We start from the raw sequence: 17,442 nt of genomic DNA, 5'->3' as shown, positions 1-17,442 counted from the left end.
CTGCTGCCTGAAGCAGAAAGGGCTCAGTGCATGGGTACCGCTAACGAATAGAGAGAGGGGGCTACAGCACCCGCAGCACGAGAGAGTGTCACTACCCTAGCGCAGGGGAGGCTATATGCAGCCTTGCAGATCTTACAGGGCTGGCTGTTCCAACCAAACACATCCAGGTCCTTTAACCCCAGCACGTTCATCAGCTGGGAGCTTGGGTAAAACACAATAGCAGGGGAAGATCTTTCAGGTCTCCAGGACTCGGAGCCACCAGCTGTGCAGTAGTACTGTGTGTGAAGAAACAAAGGTTAACAAAGAACTCATGGCTCAGCAGTGGGTATAAGCAATAGCACTTTATTTAAACATAACCAATTCTAAGCCACAATATTGAATTACAAGACTCGTTGGCTGCAGCACACATTGTATAAAATAGATCAAGTTTGAATGCCTAGGTTGTAAGTCTTTTTTTCCTTTAATGTCTGAAAGACCAATGCAGATCATTTTTTTTTCCTCTTATTTTTAAATACATGTAACATCCTTTTTTTTTTGTAACAACCATTCACCAGCTCACACAAATGAGTCAACAAGGCAAAGTGCTTTCAGGATTGCATTGTCACGTAAAATTATGAATGGCTTGCAGGTTGACGTTCAAACTACATTTTCTCTCCCTGCAGGGGCGGGGGGCATGGGGGGTGGGGGTGGGGGTACCTGGACCCCCCCCCAGGTCTTCCCTCTTTTGCTCTTATCTTTAAGGGGGGAGGGGGTTAAAAGGGGGGAGAACAGGACAGAAGTTTTATCTAAGGTGTCAAATCTCGTGGCAGACAAGACAGAAGGCTGGATAAACAATTTCTTTTATAATTGATATCCCCTGGTACCCCCCAGCAGACAAACATTGTTACTTGTGTACCAAAGTCAAACACATGCATGCGGACACACACACACATTAACATGAGGGTCTGTAAACTTCAATGGAGACATATGGCTCAATTTGTACACATATTCAACACTTCAGAAAGTACTGGAGTGGCGATTGTGGTTTTGGGAGGAGGGAGAGAATCTTTAAAACTTCTGCTTTCTGAAAGAAAGGAGCAAGCCAATGTACCCTACTGGACTCTGATCATTTTAAACAGGTCAGGGTGGAATAAAAATGAACAGTGCACCACAGGTATTTTCATGTATATGCTACTGTTGAACCATAATGGAGACTATTAATACAGTTTGGCTTCACATTCCAGTGGTATTTGATATAGATATATATATAAATATTTCCATAGAACACACACATACACTCAAACATACTTTTCTCCTCATTGAAGATGGTAAGATGCTATATTATTTATATATATATTTGCTAATACAGATGGATATCAGCTGGATACGTTGATGAGCTGTAAAATGTGGAGGTAGGAATAATATAATAATAGTAACAACAATAAACCAGAATAGGAATACTAGGTTTACAGCATTTGTAGTAGCATTCGATCACTGGCCTCCTGTTTTGAGAAGTTTCATCTTGAATGGAAAAGATGGGGATAGCCCTGTGTTTGTAGGCTGGAGACCCAGGAGCCTGGGAGGAACTGTGTCGCGTGTTCTGGCAGTAAGATGGTTGTATTTACAGTTATGTCTATGAGGTAACGGGACATCAGATGCCCTGGATTTAATATATATATATATGTATAGGCTATAGGTGCTACTTGTTCATTTCTTCTGCTACAGTTTGGACTGAGTGCCTGATTTACCAAAGCTGGAAGAAAAAGATTGAAACTTTTTTTTTGACTAGCAAATTTCACAGATCTAAAATTGTGAAAAACAACGTGACTTGCAAATGAATTGAAGGGGAAATGTCAACAGACCGATTAAGGAAAACCTTGAACCAGCTTTGGAAAATAAGATCATTCAGCATGCATCCCCTAAACAATAAAGGTTTGTGTTTTTTCCCCTCCTCTCTATTTCCGTCCCCGGTCGGGATTCGGAATCTCCAGCCGCTACTTAATCCCATTTGCCCACCGGGACCCAGCTCCCTTGGACCCTGAGATCCAAGAGGCACTGCTCTTCTCGCCGCGATCCCTGTAAACTCACATATGTGCAGATTCGGTTTTGCTTGGACAGGCCAGACCAGGCAAAAATCAACGTGTGCTCATTGGCTCCTCACCGGTGCTGAGAGGACTGTGCAAGGCAACATGTGCTCAACCCGCTGTAGTGACTGTGAACAGCCAGCCCAGGAGACAGCAGTGCGCTGGAAGGTCACAAAACGTGCTCAGTAAGTAAACCTGGTCCATCTGGCGTGGCTAAATCACAAACACACAGACACACACTAGTGGCCACAAAAGGGTGGGACTAGCTTCTCCCCCGCCCCCCCATTCAGTTATTTCCCCTGTCCAATTCATTTCCCCTTGTCTCGAAGTCCCATCTAGCATATAGAAGCAGTGCCTCTAGGAACTGAGGCCAAGAGAGTTGCTGTACTTGGAGATTCATCACAAGATCTGCAAAGTCATTAGTGCACTCTGTACTCCTGGCCCGTTCTAAGCTACAACATAAAAAGTGTTCTTATGGTGCTCTTAAGGCAAAACCTTTGCCTAACGTCATCTAGTCAGAGCTTTCCTATGATGCCCCATTGAAGTCCCTACCACAGAGATGTTCTTCCAGGAACCCAGACCGACGAAAAGCACCGCGCATATGAGGCTCTGCCTGCTTTCCACACACCCTGCAGCTCAAGGCTCCAAACCCAAGCCAAATGCTCTCCACTCGCCCTCATCGGATGAGGGGACCAAGGGAATGTTAAGTAGTGTTCCGCCACCTGGGGACTTTGCAAAACTGTAAACGGGCAGAGTAGTGCGCGCTCGTGACGGACGCACAGTAAACATTCCTGACGCAGTCTCTCTCTGTTACCACACGCTTAGCTGCCTCGTATGTACGCCTGTCCCTCCGTGTGCGTGTCGACAAAGAGAAACCTGTCCGCACAGAAACCCTCGAAACTCGCCAAAAGAAACAGAGTACCTGTGGCGTTTTAAGCCTGTGACCCGTAATAACACGACGATCCACTCCATTTTTTGTTCCTCTTTTGAGCAGGACGTCACCCGTGCCCACTGTGAAAACAGGGCCTCTCTCTGGTATATTGGTATGTCCTCTGCAGCCCACCTGGCCCCAGGACCCCCAGAAACTGACAGCAGCAGCACTGTTAAAGGTCCGGGCTACACAGTCCTCTTCTAGCCCTGCTCTGAAGCAAACTCAAGGCCAGTCCTAGTACATGCGCAACAACACTGATCAAAAGACAACCGGAATGTGTAGAGCACTCCAGACCTCCTGTGCTTGATCAACAGGTGGATTACTGGGGGAAGGCAGCCACCTCCCGTTCTTATGCTTGTTACTATTGTCTCGACCACAGAAGACACTTGCAAACCAAAAACCAAAAACAGGGTGCAGATGCACACTAGGACAACAGCATAGACTGGGGGGGGTGCATATTGACCAGGTGGGAGGAAAAAACTAAAGTTTTCAACACCGGATAGTGAACTGGCAGTACGAGCACCAGGGTTCCTCTCTGAATAGCTGCCTGCATTGATGGCTGAATCTATTTAATCCTGGCAACCGGGAGCCACAGGGCACAAGTGCATCAGTGGATATATGTGCAAACACACACAACTGGGGCACCTGGAAACCCCCCCCACACACACACAGAAACATGGGAACATGCAAACTCCACACACAAGGCACCCTAGACTGGAATCCAACCCAGAACCTGTCATACCTAGCCGCTGCCTCTGAAAATGTTCAATTTGCCATTTCAAATACTACAGATGCTTTGCGACACTCAAGGTTCGGAATTAAAACACAAAAGAGCGCAGCATCTACCACCGATTTCTGAAGAACACATCCACCTCCAGCTGCAAGACACTTTCCAAGGAGCCTGGGTAGCGAAACTGATTGCATATGTTTTTACATCGTGGAGGAGTGCAACACACTGGAAGAGAATTCACTGGAATACTTCCAAAAGCATCTGTAAGAGGTCTTTGGATCGAAAAGCTGCCGTCTCTAAAAAGATATTTTCACTGCTTTAAAGGATTTGCTGGCTGTCTAGGCTCCTTTGCTCCCTTTCCAGGGACTGTGACCCAACTAATACATTTACTTAATTGATCCTACTAATCTTAAAAGGTTTCCTACTAAAGATCACATGAATATCACTCTAGAACTGGAGAGTTCTGCCATGTAGCTCCCATGCTGGTTAGACTATGGATAAACGGAAGATGTTTACAGTTGTTCCCATAAACGAACTTACAAGTGACGGACTTGGGAGTTTCTATTGTGCTGATCAACCCTTCTGGTTGCCAAGAATCTGCCAGTGTCGGTGATCGTGGTGGGTTGGTCCAACTGGGCAGGGACCAGCAGGATACAGTCATGTGCTCACTGCTGATGGCCTGGGTTTAAACAGGGCCTATTTCAGTGAGGCATTTTCATCCAATGCTGGTGCACGCTCTGTGTGTGTGTGTGTGTGTGTGTGTGTGTGTGTGTGTGTGTGTGTGTGAGAGAGGGACCCCCCCCCTCCTACAACAAACAAAATATGACAGAGATGTGCAAGGTCAGATCACACACCTCCCATGAAAAGGTTTTGGTTCTTAGTGCCTGATGTTTTACAGACACCTCTACAGAGGTCAATGTTCCTGAAAAAGCCTAAAACACAAGATAATTGCTTAAACCAAACCCCACTGTTTTAGAGGGGCATCAGCACTGTGCAAACCAGCTGAGGTGATCTTGCTTTTGTTGAAAGACATTGATGAGGTTTTTTTTTTTTTTGCTGTAGTATTACGTTCTACAAGCTGGTCAGCGAGGAAGGGCTGTTCACTTATTGCACTGTCTACCACCCATTCCTGCGGGTCTCAGGTCTAATGCTGCAGTTGCAGTGTCATTAGAAGACATCAGACACGGGGACCTACAATGAGATGACGGCTTACTAAAGGCTAGTACAGACTAATAAAGATACGGCACACTACTGTAGCTACAGCAAGAACAGAAGATACAGCTGCACACCACCAGCTAGACTACTAGAAATCCCAGACAAGAGATTGGATCCCTTGCCCTAAACATCAGGTAGATTCGTAATGCACACTGCCAAAAACTGATAACACTTCAGGTTCAATCTGACTACCTTTTTGATATAATGACATGCAGTTCTTTGGGGGGGAAAAAAACCCCAACATAAAAAGCTTCCATTATTTTAAACCTTTCAAAGATCCTAGTCAAGCCACTCTCCTCTGTTATTGCATTGCACGCCGGAAATGAAGCTCCTTCCTAGCACATCAGGAGGACTGTCCTGGCTCTCCATTAAATGCTTATCCATCCGATCCGGTGTCTGCGCTTAAAGATGACACTTGAGTATCCCAAGGTTTGCAATTCCACTGTAAAATAATTAGATTGGAATTTCAACCTATCTGACCTAAAGGGCCATGATCCTTTTTTCAGCACACAACGTGGTATAAAAGACATGAGGGAATCCTGACCGACAAACTACCCAGCATGCAACTTCCAGCAGGCTTTTGCTTTCAAATCTCCTAAAACCATAAATGTGAAATACACCAAGATATGATACTGCTGTGTGCAGAAAAAAAAGTTACCCTTCATTTGGAGCCCTCCTAATGCAGAAGGCGAAAGAGGCAGCGAAACAGGACTCCTGTGGCATAGCAAGGTGGTCCGCTTCAGGTTTTAACATCTGCAGGCTCTTGCACCCACTGCAGGCAGAGAAGCAATGCCACTTTGCCTTCTTGCATCTTTGCAAAAAAAGCATGCCAAAGAAATAACCAGTGCTAGGTGCTGGATGATGTAAAGACATGCAATTCGAACAATTCTGAACTGGATCCAACTGCAATGGGAGCTACAGCATTCCTTGAACAAAACTGACCTGTTTCTTCCTTGAATGTGCTCTAAATCACTGTTTCTAGAGTGCTGGAGACAAGAAGAAGCCCTTGACCAATGCAATGAACAGAAGAATAAAACTGTTAGTATTGAAACAGCTTCCCAAATAAGGTGAACAGTGTACAAAAACACTGGCTTTTGAGACTTAAAAGAAAATATATATTTTTAAAATGATTAAAAATTAAAATTCTTCTCTTGACCAAAGTGTTGGGGAGGTGCTACTGGCACACGTTCTGTGCAAAAACAAACACCAAAGCTCTTTCTCCTCAAGGCTAGCTCAGCTGCTTCCGGGCCATCCAGGCTGAGTGAAATAAAATGCAAGTCTATCGAAAACTCAAAGAATTTTTGGTGAGGACTCACACCATTACCGACACGAGACGAACTGCATGTTGAGTTGCAAAGTGCTACAGGCCAAATAGCTCTGCTCAAAACAGCTACACTACACTCCCCCGCCCATTCAAAATGAACTTCTGTGCTCAAGGCCTGGGAAAAAGGCTGTGCCTATGATCAGAGTTTGGAACTGATCTTCTCCTTGTGGAACACCAAGAGAAATGAAAGCGATAAGTAACTGTTCCCCCCTAACCGCCCCATGTTTTTGATGGAAATCACAAATCGGAGATCAAGCACTATTGCCCAACGTCCGCTATGCAGTGGTTTAGCAACGGGCAGCACTTTAATGAAAGAAGGCAGAGGGATGCTTCACGTGCTTTTGAGTCATCAAGGTGATTGTCTGCATTGAGGCAGTAACGTTAGAGAAGCGGATCTGTCTGAAAGATGTCAACTGAGGTATGGAGGAACGTCTTATTTGGCCTGAATACTGACCTTTTTTTAAAAAAAAAAACGACTCTGGGATCACCCCCCAGTGTCCTGAGCCGTATAGTGCACATGGAAATAAAAGCAGAACAGAGGTCACAGTGGGTCTTCTGTCACGCAGCAGGGTTTTGAAAACTCTCGAAAATCATAATCGTAAAAATTATTTTGCCATGATATGAAAAGGAATGCAATCTTACTTTTTCACATGCATATAGCATTAAGCTCAAACTACAAAAAAAACACAATGCAGTTACAGTACAATCACCCGGCAGAATGATAAATCACTTAAATTAACATCACTGCCCTTGACAGACAGAAAGAAGGGATTTACTGAGGACTACTTAGGAGAAAAATGGTGTTAACCTTTCAGGAAAGCAAAGACGCACACAATGAGAGAATTATTCTGACCTTTGTCCACACAGAAGCGCCACATCCTAACACTTGGACTTCTCTGGACCAACATTATACCAAGAGATCACAGCAAAGGGAAATTCAAAACTAAATACACAAACAAATGGACCGTGGACTTGAGATTCCGAAAAATATACAGATTACAATTTACAAGGCAACGCGTTAGTAGCTTTCCAAGTTCTGTCCTGTGCCTCAGGACAGACCCGCTCTGCAATAAATGTTTTTTTTTTTAAAAAGCATGCCATCTTGTCCAACAAGCTCTTTGTCCAGTATTGCAGCCAAACATTAACAACTTTAAAATCACTATTTAAAAGCAGACTTAAGGTATATTTGTGAACATCTGAACATGGTTGATTCCTTAACCCAGCTTTAAGGCAGAGTGCTGCTGAGCCCAGCAGATCAATGGGGCTGATTTGCTATTGCCTCAGAACACATGCATCTTCAAGTAGTAAGGGACTCGGACGTCCACGGAGGTAAAACGGAACACTCTTCTCAGAGCAATGTTATCAGCTTACTAGCTTACTAGCTACCCATAGAAGAATATGAATGAACTTTAATCTTGCAACTCCTACCGAAACAGACAAGAGAGACAAAGATCACATTTGACAAGAGCAACACCTGGCTCCGTTTCTGCACCTGCTAGCGTTGCTCGCCACAGTCACCAGTGCACGCTAATAAACTGCCTTTAGATTCCCTTCGAAAACCAGGAACAACGAGCAAAGACCCATATCTGCCAAGATGCTGTAACGAGCATGAGAACCCTCAACTGTTTAATGGGGCTGCGTTAACCACTTGCCCAACTGGTGACAGTGCCCCACACCTCAAGTGCCCCGAGTTTACAGTCCATCTCCCAGCTTTGCAGAACGGTCTCTTCTAAGTCACTCTGCTGCGGTACTTGAACCACCAGCACTTTAACTGCTACGCTGACCCAACTAATTGCCGGTTAACTGCTTAAGGGGGCGACTGAACTTTCACACAGACAAATGCTGCCACGGAGCTGCCCACGAAGAGCTGCAGCTGTCAAACACCCCTCCAATTGATCATTTCTTGTGGTGGCAGCTGGATCTGAAAAGCCAAAACTGATGACGGAAGCGGATATACAATCAGGAAAGATTAACCAATTCTGAACTGAGAAAAGAAACAACAAAACTCTTGCCTTGCTTCACCCAAAAACTCAACCCTGAACTTAAATGTCTGAGTCTCTAAAGATTAAATGATTTTTTATGCCTTTTTTGGACCCTCCCCCCACCCTTTTGTGCAACATGACGTCACTTGGTGCCAATGTCATCTACTGGCGATTGCTTTTGCCTGTAATCTGAATCAGCTCTGAAATCAAGTTTAATGTCTGAACGAGCCCTGGTTCTCTGCTATAGAATTACATAGTCAGAGCCTGCTCCAAAATTAACATTTCCCACCTCTTTTGGAACTGAAAAGCCTGGTAGTCTGAACCAATCAAGGACATTAATCACAAGTGTAAACTTTGCCTGTGATACTGCATACCTTCTGAAAGCCTGCTGATCTCCGCTATTGCGTATTTCCTGCAAAAAAACTGCACTCCCCAAAAGTTAGAGATTCCTTATGCACGTTCTTCAAAAGACACGTCAAATAAAAGACAGGAGACAGCAAAGACGTCTCTAAAGAATAACTAAGGGTCTTATGGCACTTTATAGAGACTGGTTTGTTAACATGGTAGGTGGTTGAGATACTGGAGTATTGTTTAAATTGTCATATATTTAAATCACCCTTCAAGTGACTTGGAGAACTTTAAAGACCTGTTAAGGCAATCGCAATCAAGTTTTCTGCGCTGAATTTCCGTTTGTGTTTGGTCACGTCATGGGACACCCACTGTCCCAACAAAGCTAACTATCTGAGCGCATCCGGGATTAAGGTAAGTCTTTGTTTTAAAAAAAAGCCTTCATCAATATGAAGATTGTGCTGATTTGAATACAATAAGACTTGAGCACTAAGATTAAATGATTGGCCCAGACATTTTCACTGTTCCTAAAACATGCTCGAGTTTATATCTGGACTGAAACGGTCAAGCGACGGAGGCCCAGGATAAAAAAAAAAACAGCAAAACAGCTTGAAAAAAATGGACATTAACCGCAACCCCCGATATTTCAGAATAGGGGCGCACTGTCCAGTCGCAGGAAGACATCTAGATCCCTTTTTTTAGGGTAGGGGAAATTGCTGCCTTTTTTAAATTCATTTATATATTGACAATGCAATTAGATTCAAGATTATAATAGTCTATAACCAAACTACTCCTACCACTGCGCATAATGGACCATACATTCAGTTTATGTCAGCAAATCACTTTATGGCTCAGTTGAGTTGTCCTGTCTTTATTTTCCCTCTTCAGTAAAATCTTTTTTTTTGGCAACTCTTCTTTAAATGAATGGCAGTGCAAATACACTTTTTGATCTGAAATGTATTTGTGCTACTCGCACACGTGCCCCCGCGTACTGTGACGGGCACGTGTGCGCTCCCCCCCTCTATCGATCTGTCCCAAGAGACGCCTCTCCGCATCTCTTGGCTACGTCCCTCTCGCCCTCTCTTCTCTCGTTAAGGTTCCGCTTAGGAGATTTTAACCCTTTTGTTATTAGAATATATACACGCACACATACATATATATGCATATATATTTGAAAAGTATGAAAGTGCTTTTTTTTTTTGACCAAGTGCTTTGGATCAGGGCTGAGTGGAACGATTCATACACTTGCAAATCTGTATTGTTTTCAACTCTGAAAAGCTTAGCGGCTTCGCATGGCCCCCTGACTACAGCGCAAATCCAAACTCCCTATCGGTAACTGGGCAGGCAAAAAAAAAAGTTACTTAGTAGGATAGTAGGATACAACGTGCCATCCTTTACTTCATGGGTATTACCTCCCTGGTCACAGACCGCTGCATGCCGACAGACTGCGGCACTCTTAAAGGGAACTGCACACTCTTAAAGGGTTTTTTTTTTGCCTGCCCAAACTAAACCCTCAGCTTCCTTCTCAGATTCGGCCTCGTCGATGAAATGTCACAAGGTCACTCAACAACAACAAAAATGTGACTTTGCGCTTATGGAAAAGAAAGCCTAAAACTAATCTCCAATTCGACAATTTCACCGTCAAATGGCTTAAATTCTCACGATGTCTCGTCTCCTAAACTCGCCCCTTTCTGACATCAAAAAAGGCTACGTAACAACCTTAAAAAAATGCTCAGGTAGCTTAATACAATCATTTTCAGCATATTTAAGTACCATACAAATGAGGAATAACAATGACACTATTTTGGCATTCGCTATTCCTACATAATGTAAAGGATATCGATTTAAAGGCTGTGAAATTCAACATTAAAAAGACCTTGTGAAACCATTTTAAAAAATCCCAGTACTGGCCACACGACGGCGCAAGTTAAGCTTTGCATTTTCACGCCCCGGTTCCTCCTCAGCCCTCACATTTACGCACCAGGGAACCAAAAACAATCTCACTCCGCGAACTACCGCAAGATTAATTGTTTGAGTACTACGAATATTACTCTTAGTAGTAACAAGCTGTGCTGTTGATGTGTACAACATTCCGTTAAAAGAGAACAATCCTGCGGGTCGAATGAAAGGTTAACAGCCGTGAGGATGTCAAGTCAAAGCTTTTTGCCCAGACGCAGGCGTCGGTCGTATTCAGTGTAAACTTGAGCAGGGAAATGCTGGTCAACAGAACACGTCAGAAATCAGAGGGGGTTTCCACTGGGGAAGGGGTTAACAGACGCAACACACACTTGACATGGCCCCGGACAGTCTTCCAAGTTTTTAAGGAGAGAGAGAGAGGAAAAAAAAAATTCTAAAAACCGAAACAGACACTTGTGCAGCAACGCTAAAATAAATAAAGTGTTTCTTTGAGAAATAAAAGCCCTTACGATACTGATTGTCACTTGAAAAAAAAAATGACATGAAAAGTTCTGTTTGATGCAGCAGCGTTCTTCAAAACATTTGGGAGAGGGGAGGGGGGGGGATGAGGAACCACTGACAGTTCTGCAACATTGAGGTCTCCCCTCAACACCCAGGTTCTCAGCCATACTGGAAAGATTGCTTGAAGACACCCATTAGTTCTCTGTTAGAATAACACGGAGGCTTAGCCACATGGTGCTCGAAACACGGCCGACTGATGCTCATGAAGGCTTTGGGGCTTTCGTAATCAAGATGGGGATGGTCCTCCTGTGTATGATGAACAGCTACAGTTCTGCCTCTGTCATTATACTGCGCGTCAATCTTTGGAATTCCCCCTGAAGAGAAGGCAAGAAGGAAACCCTCTGGCCTCCATCTCAGCATTCTGGAAATCCACCTGTTCACCAGCTGCTGAGAAACGGAACTTGAAACGCAAAAACTAGACATCGCCTACTGTTCCATTACCCAACCGAGTTAAAAGTGAATTCCTACCCAGACTTCAATCCAAGTACCCCAAAACACCACCTTCACATTAGTATCCCAAGTTCTGGTACATGGGCAGAGTGACAGAGTTAACGCCAGTATCATTAAAATTTCTTAAAGCTATAGTAGTTCTGGGATTTTCGTTAGCAGGATGATTACAGTTACAGTTTATCCGGTCGAAAACACAAAAGTGCCAAAACACAGGCAACACCACGAAGAACACAAACTTTAGAACAGCTAATATACTGGCCTTCAAAATCACACACACACACATACACACACTCAGACAAGCACACAAATAAGAGACAACCCTTCAAGTAAAAAAAAAACCGACTCAGTCCTTCAGGATGTCAGATTTTTCTGCTCATCTCCAAAAACGTTTGGAATTACAACAAACTAAAATCTAAAGAAATCCATCGTATCGAGCGGGCCCTGGCAGTTATGAAGAAATTAGCACCAAAAAAACAAAACAAAAATCATAGCTTTTCCCCCCATTTAAGTGCTTTAGTTACCACATTGCCACGAACAGTAAAGGGGTGTGTTAAGTCACTTCTTGGTCAATGGCCAAGACAAATTAAGCTCTTTGAAGGGACTTAATAACAGAGAGACAGGATGTTAATCCTGCATTCTGATACGCTTTTTGCAGGATGAAAGATGTCACCGGTGATACCCTCAAATATAAAGAAACTGGAAGACTTTCCTATGGGGAAAAATGGCAGAAAAGAAGATCAGATGTTACAGCAAGTAGCCAGGGGAGGTCAGAAAGCAGCGAATAGCGACACCGACGGAACCTTTGGGATGGTAATATTGCTAAACTGGGGTGGAAGTTAACAGGTGCAAGTGATCAGGACTGCCTGGTGTCGGATTGCTTAAGGTCCTTGGGTTTTGTAAAGCTTACAAATCTCAAAAGAAAAAAAAAACAGTATAAGTCTCCACTTAAGAGGAAAAAGTGCACCGAGCGGTACATGTGCAGTCCTGGATTCAAGCTCAAATGCACCAACCAACTGGCTGAGCTGTACTGCCAACCAGAGCCAGCGGGCACAGAGACAGTCCTGTGGAGCTGTAGAAACAGCTGGCCTGGGATTGGGGAATCCTCTGCTGCAGGCATGCCGTGCCATAAAACTGAAGGAGCTTGCAAGCGAGCTGGACACGCCGTTGATTAGCAATGCTAAAACACAGCAGTTCACAAGTGGTGTACACAAGGCTTCTCGAGACAGGCACACACACCCCACACACACAACCCTGCAGTCTCTGCCATTTCGAAGGTGCGGGGGGGAGAGAGTGAAATATTTTAACCAACGCGTAAACAGAACCACACTAAAGTAACTGATCCTGAGTTTGCATTGTAAACATTGGAGAGCGGGTCCTGTTCTATCAACACGAGACCCAGCTCCGTGCGTGAAGAAACAAAATCACAAAAAGCCACCAAACATAGTGCAACCGTTTGCCATACGCCACACATATTGCTGTTCGGCCCCAGACCATGAGGTTAGAAGGGTTTTCGATTTTACTTTAAAAAACAAAAAGAGGTCCTGTGCAACGTTAACTTGAAAGAGTAAGGCAGAACCAGAGCTGCGATCAGAACGGACAAAACAATGCTTCCAATTAAAAAAAAACAGGACTTGTAAAGATTTCCTTCCACCTTTGGGTGAAGGTTTTTATTATAGCCCCAATCTAGAATGGGCAAAATCGCAAAGTGGCCCGTCTAAGGACAAAGCGATGAGGACAACAGTCGTTCCAAAACTGTCCAGTGCCTGGCCGTCTGCTCAATCCTGACTGCAAGGCTGCAATGCCAGCAACTGAGCTCTGACCCGGGTCTCAGTGGAATAGCTGCAAGCTCACAGTTTAGTTGCACTGTGCTGTGAGCCACCCAGAAAAGCACCCAACTCCAGCATCACGTGAGCAGCTGTGAGCCACGCCCCCAAGGGAATCGACCAATCAGCCGTCTGCCCTGGCGGAAGTAAAGAACCTCTGGACATCACCCGTCGCTTATGCGTAAAGCATCTCTAAAGTGCAATTCATTTGAATGCCCCATTTCATCCACTCCTATGCAAGCAAAATGTTCAAAGAATGGACAACCATAAAAAATCATCTTTAAGTCAGTCCTTAATGATTCCTAGAGCAAAGGGAGGTTTTTTTACAGTACATTGTTGGCCACCGTGTGACCTATATTTACGCTACACCACAAAACCAAAGTGTGGAACGTCGTGCAGGTTGGTTCCCCAGTTTCTCATTTGTTCAGCTCAACGCCCGAATATGACAGATTTCACATCAAGAGGCATTCGCTCTCTCTCTTTTTTTGAGAGGAGTACAAATTGGCCAATTTTGGACTATTTCAATTGACATTCTGAATGCAAACGCACTACTGAAGATATCAAAACTGCAGGTTTGGTGTCTGAAGAGAAATGTCAGTTTTCAAGTCATTTATATCACCCTGAATTCAGACTTCTGATTAATTTTATTTGATATTTTTTCAGGAAGTCGTGAAAAGCAATCTTTTCCAGTATGGCTGCCTGGCATTCTCCAATAATTAAAATGAAAGACACTTACGTTGAAGGAAATCATAGCAGTCACCATAACATTTATAATTATAGCAGTCATAAAAACAAATAACCTTTGGTCATTTTAAAAACAGTAAACAGCATATTCCAGTTTAACAAACACTTCACTACACTTCAGACAATACTTTTTAATTTAAGATTTAAATTAATTGGGTGTCAACTGACACCTCATCACACTCCTCCTTCTTAACAAAAAAAGTGCACATTTCAAGAAAAAAGGGTACCGTAACAGCAAAGTAACACTTAAGAATTTGAAGGCTTTATCTGTGACTATTGCTCTCAGCACATATGGAAAAATTTTTCAAAACAAAAAGAAAACCACTAATGCAGCAATTATTTGTCAATGTAAAAAGGCAGCAAACATTATCAGCAGCTGCAGAAAGCTAGTGTCTGTCCGGAAGCAGAAACGCCTGCTTTTAACTGTTTTGTGCAAATTTTATCCAGTGCTAACAAGCTTTTAGAGACAGCCATCACTAGGCTATCTTTGGTACTCTCTCTAATAGTGTTCAAGTTTTACAACAGAATTCGAATAAGTCCTTTTAATACCACGAGCCAGAAGGAAGCTACATAATAATACTAAAATAATACAGTAAGGACGACTGAAAGCTTTGATAAGCGATCTCCTCTTAAACTTGGTCAGGGCCATGCTTGAAGTGTGTGTTGGTCTTTTCAAGTAGTTAACGCACCACGTGGGGAAATGAGCATTGTTCTCTTTTAAAACCTTCCGATCATCAGTTTAAAAAAGGAGGGGGCGGGGCGATTGCTTCCAGAGGGTGAGATATCGGGGCACACTGCAAGGGAAAAAACAAACATGCTGAACATGATCCTGTTCTACTGCAGTGTGCTGGGCTCTGAAAACAATTCTTTCTTGTAGGGGACTACAGACTCCCCGCTCCCTCCCTCTCCCATCCACCCTCCCCTTCTCTCTAGAGGAGTGTGCAGAAGAAAAATGCATCTTGCTGGGGCTACACCCACTTCTCCTTTAAGGCATCATAAGTTCTTGTAATATGAAAGGTCAGGAAGGGGGGGTGGAAACTGAACCAAATTCGGCAAAAAACACCCCAACGTAATTTTACTGCACTCTGCTAAGGAGGAATTAAGCAGAAGGGAATTATGATTTGCATTTTTGAGGTTGCTTATGAGCGCTCTGCCACTACAGAACTATGATCCACTCCCCCTTCCCCGGGACACTGCACTGTTAAAACCCCTGCAGGACCCGTCTCTTCACTGCGATCAGGATCGGCTCTGCAGTCCGATGCACAGGAAGTGTCCGGGTTCTGTAGGAAATCATCTGCACACTCCTAACCCCACCTGTTTGTCTGTACAGTCAAACCCATTACAAACACCACACTCTCCGTCTCGAGTTGGAAACAATCCACAGATCACACAATGGGGCTTCCTAGTCAGGACTCGCTGGGTCTGGATTGTAAGCACATGCCCACCTCACAGTCTTATAATGCTGACGTTAGTATGACTCAGCAGCAGCAGTCAACAGAACACTGCAGTAATGCACAAATAGGCAATTACACCATCTTTTGCAATCAAACCTACAAACACATCTTTAAAAGTTTTCAAACACAAGAAGTCTGGTAAGTTAAAATGAAGGTTCATGATGAATGGAGATGTATTACTGGCTTCTATATGGGATACTAGCAGAGTCCTCATCTATGGGACGACTAGCCTGTGGAATATAGGTAACAAAGCATTCGTTACCAGTTGCCTGCTAACTGAACAGCTTAAAAATGCAGAAGCTTAAGCTACGACTGGAAACTGGAGGATCCCCTGGCTCTTTCTACTGTGCAGCTCTTTGGGGCGGGGAAAAATCAAAGTCTTCCAGCCACCATGCCCAGACCAAACAAGCTAGCTACTCTAAGATGCAGGAGAAGCTTGGAGCAGTACAGGTCAAACGTTTCTCTGGAGCACATCCCTGGAACACTTGGGTTCCCCCACAGGAAAGAGGAATCTGATGACCAACAGGCAATTCTGTGTTTTTGGAATACAGTACTGCTCAAGCAAGAAAAACGGCACAAACAGCTGTGCGAGACCTGTGGTCATTTCATGCAAACTAATTAAAGAAAATACAGTAAGCGAGATAAAATCAAGATGTAAAAGCACACTTCGGAGTGCTACTTTCAAGCATAGGAAAACTTTTGATAATTTTACTTAATGAACTAACAACAGATAAGTATAGCTATACTTAAAACTACCCTTTTTGGAAAGCTTAAAATTGTGGGTGTGGGGGTTCAGAACAAGACCAGAGTACCGGATGAAGAAACACCACCCAAGTCTGGGATGGTGTTGCTTGGTCACCCGAAGTGTTCAGGGATTTGCAATTCCATAGGAACATGCAATACAAGCGACAGTCGTTTTTTTAAGAAAACAGATTAAATTAAAAGCAATTAAAAATGACCTGACTGCTCCAAACTCCTGCATTAAAAGGATATGGAAAATCCTGGAATTTCAAACCCTCCTACCAGAGCGTGCAATCAGAGACTTCCCTATAGCTTGGTATTTACCAACACAAGCGATCTAGGAGCCCCTAGGAAAGACTCAAGTTTTTTCAGGATTGGCCTGGAGCTACAGGAGTCTGGGGGTCGAGAGAGTGGGAAGAGAGGAGTGCGTATGATTGTATCTGGGTTTGACTGTACTGCAGGATTCCCGCTGTTTATTTTAGGGATGATTTAGGTGTCACCCGGCACGGGAGGGATGGTGGGCATCACTCAGAGAAGCAGCCATCCAGGCCAATGGCGCCGGGGCGCTCCTTGGCGTAGGGGTGGCGCAGGTTGCCGTTGGGCAGGGGGCTGCAGGCCGCCGCGATGCCGCAGTGCTTCAGCAGGTTGAGGCCGAAGGGGGAGCCCCCGGGGTCTTTGGGAGGAAAAGGCTTCATGGTGGAGAGGATCAAAGCCAGGCAGTCAGCTACATCCTTGTTGGGGGCGCAGGCCAGGGCTGGGGTGTGACCTGGGAGGAAAAAACACACACATACACACACGGGCCTGACATTGCTCCTCCAACAAGGCACATGGATCTACATGGAGATTCATGTCGGAACACTTTATCCATCCCCAAGGGGGGCAAGTTAAGCCGCAAGCAGGGCAACATACAACACATTCCGAAAAGAACAGCGTATCACAACATTTCTAAGAAAACAAATGACACCAGAATGTCCATAAAACGATTATGAAGCTAAACAAGTGCATGTGCACTTTGTCCTATACTACAAAAAAATCACTTCATTAGGAACTTAAGTATTAAAGTCCATGTCTGTTTGCAGAGGGGGCTCTATCCAAGTGAGATCATATTGATAAAACACTTCACACTCATTTCTTGAGAGCCTGAAGGCCTCTGGAACAA

At 44.2% G+C, this 17,442-nt stretch overlaps 1 protein-coding gene across 1 annotated transcript in view; it reads right to left on the bottom strand.

Annotated features, from left to right (window-relative positions):
- Window positions 1-322: 322 nt before the first annotated feature.
- The window catches only part of ankrd52a (ankyrin repeat domain 52a), a 42,740-nt gene continuing 25,620 nt past the window's right edge, over window positions 323-17,442 (bottom strand). The window contains exon 28 of the mRNA XM_088634404.1: window positions 323-17,049. Within this exon, the coding sequence (XP_088490530.1) occupies window positions 16,808-17,049 (242 nt within the window). The 3' untranslated portion in view covers window positions 323-16,807. The remainder of the gene's footprint in view (window positions 17,050-17,442) is intronic.

This window comes from Lepisosteus platostomus, chromosome 1 (genome assembly GCF_059453375.1).
Source record: "Lepisosteus platostomus isolate fLepPlt1 chromosome 1, fLepPlt1.hap1, whole genome shotgun sequence".
Lineage (NCBI taxonomy): Eukaryota > Metazoa > Chordata > Actinopteri > Semionotiformes > Lepisosteidae > Lepisosteus > Lepisosteus platostomus.
The sequence above is the reverse complement of the archived record's forward strand: the minus strand, read 5'-3'. Positions and strand labels throughout refer to the sequence as shown.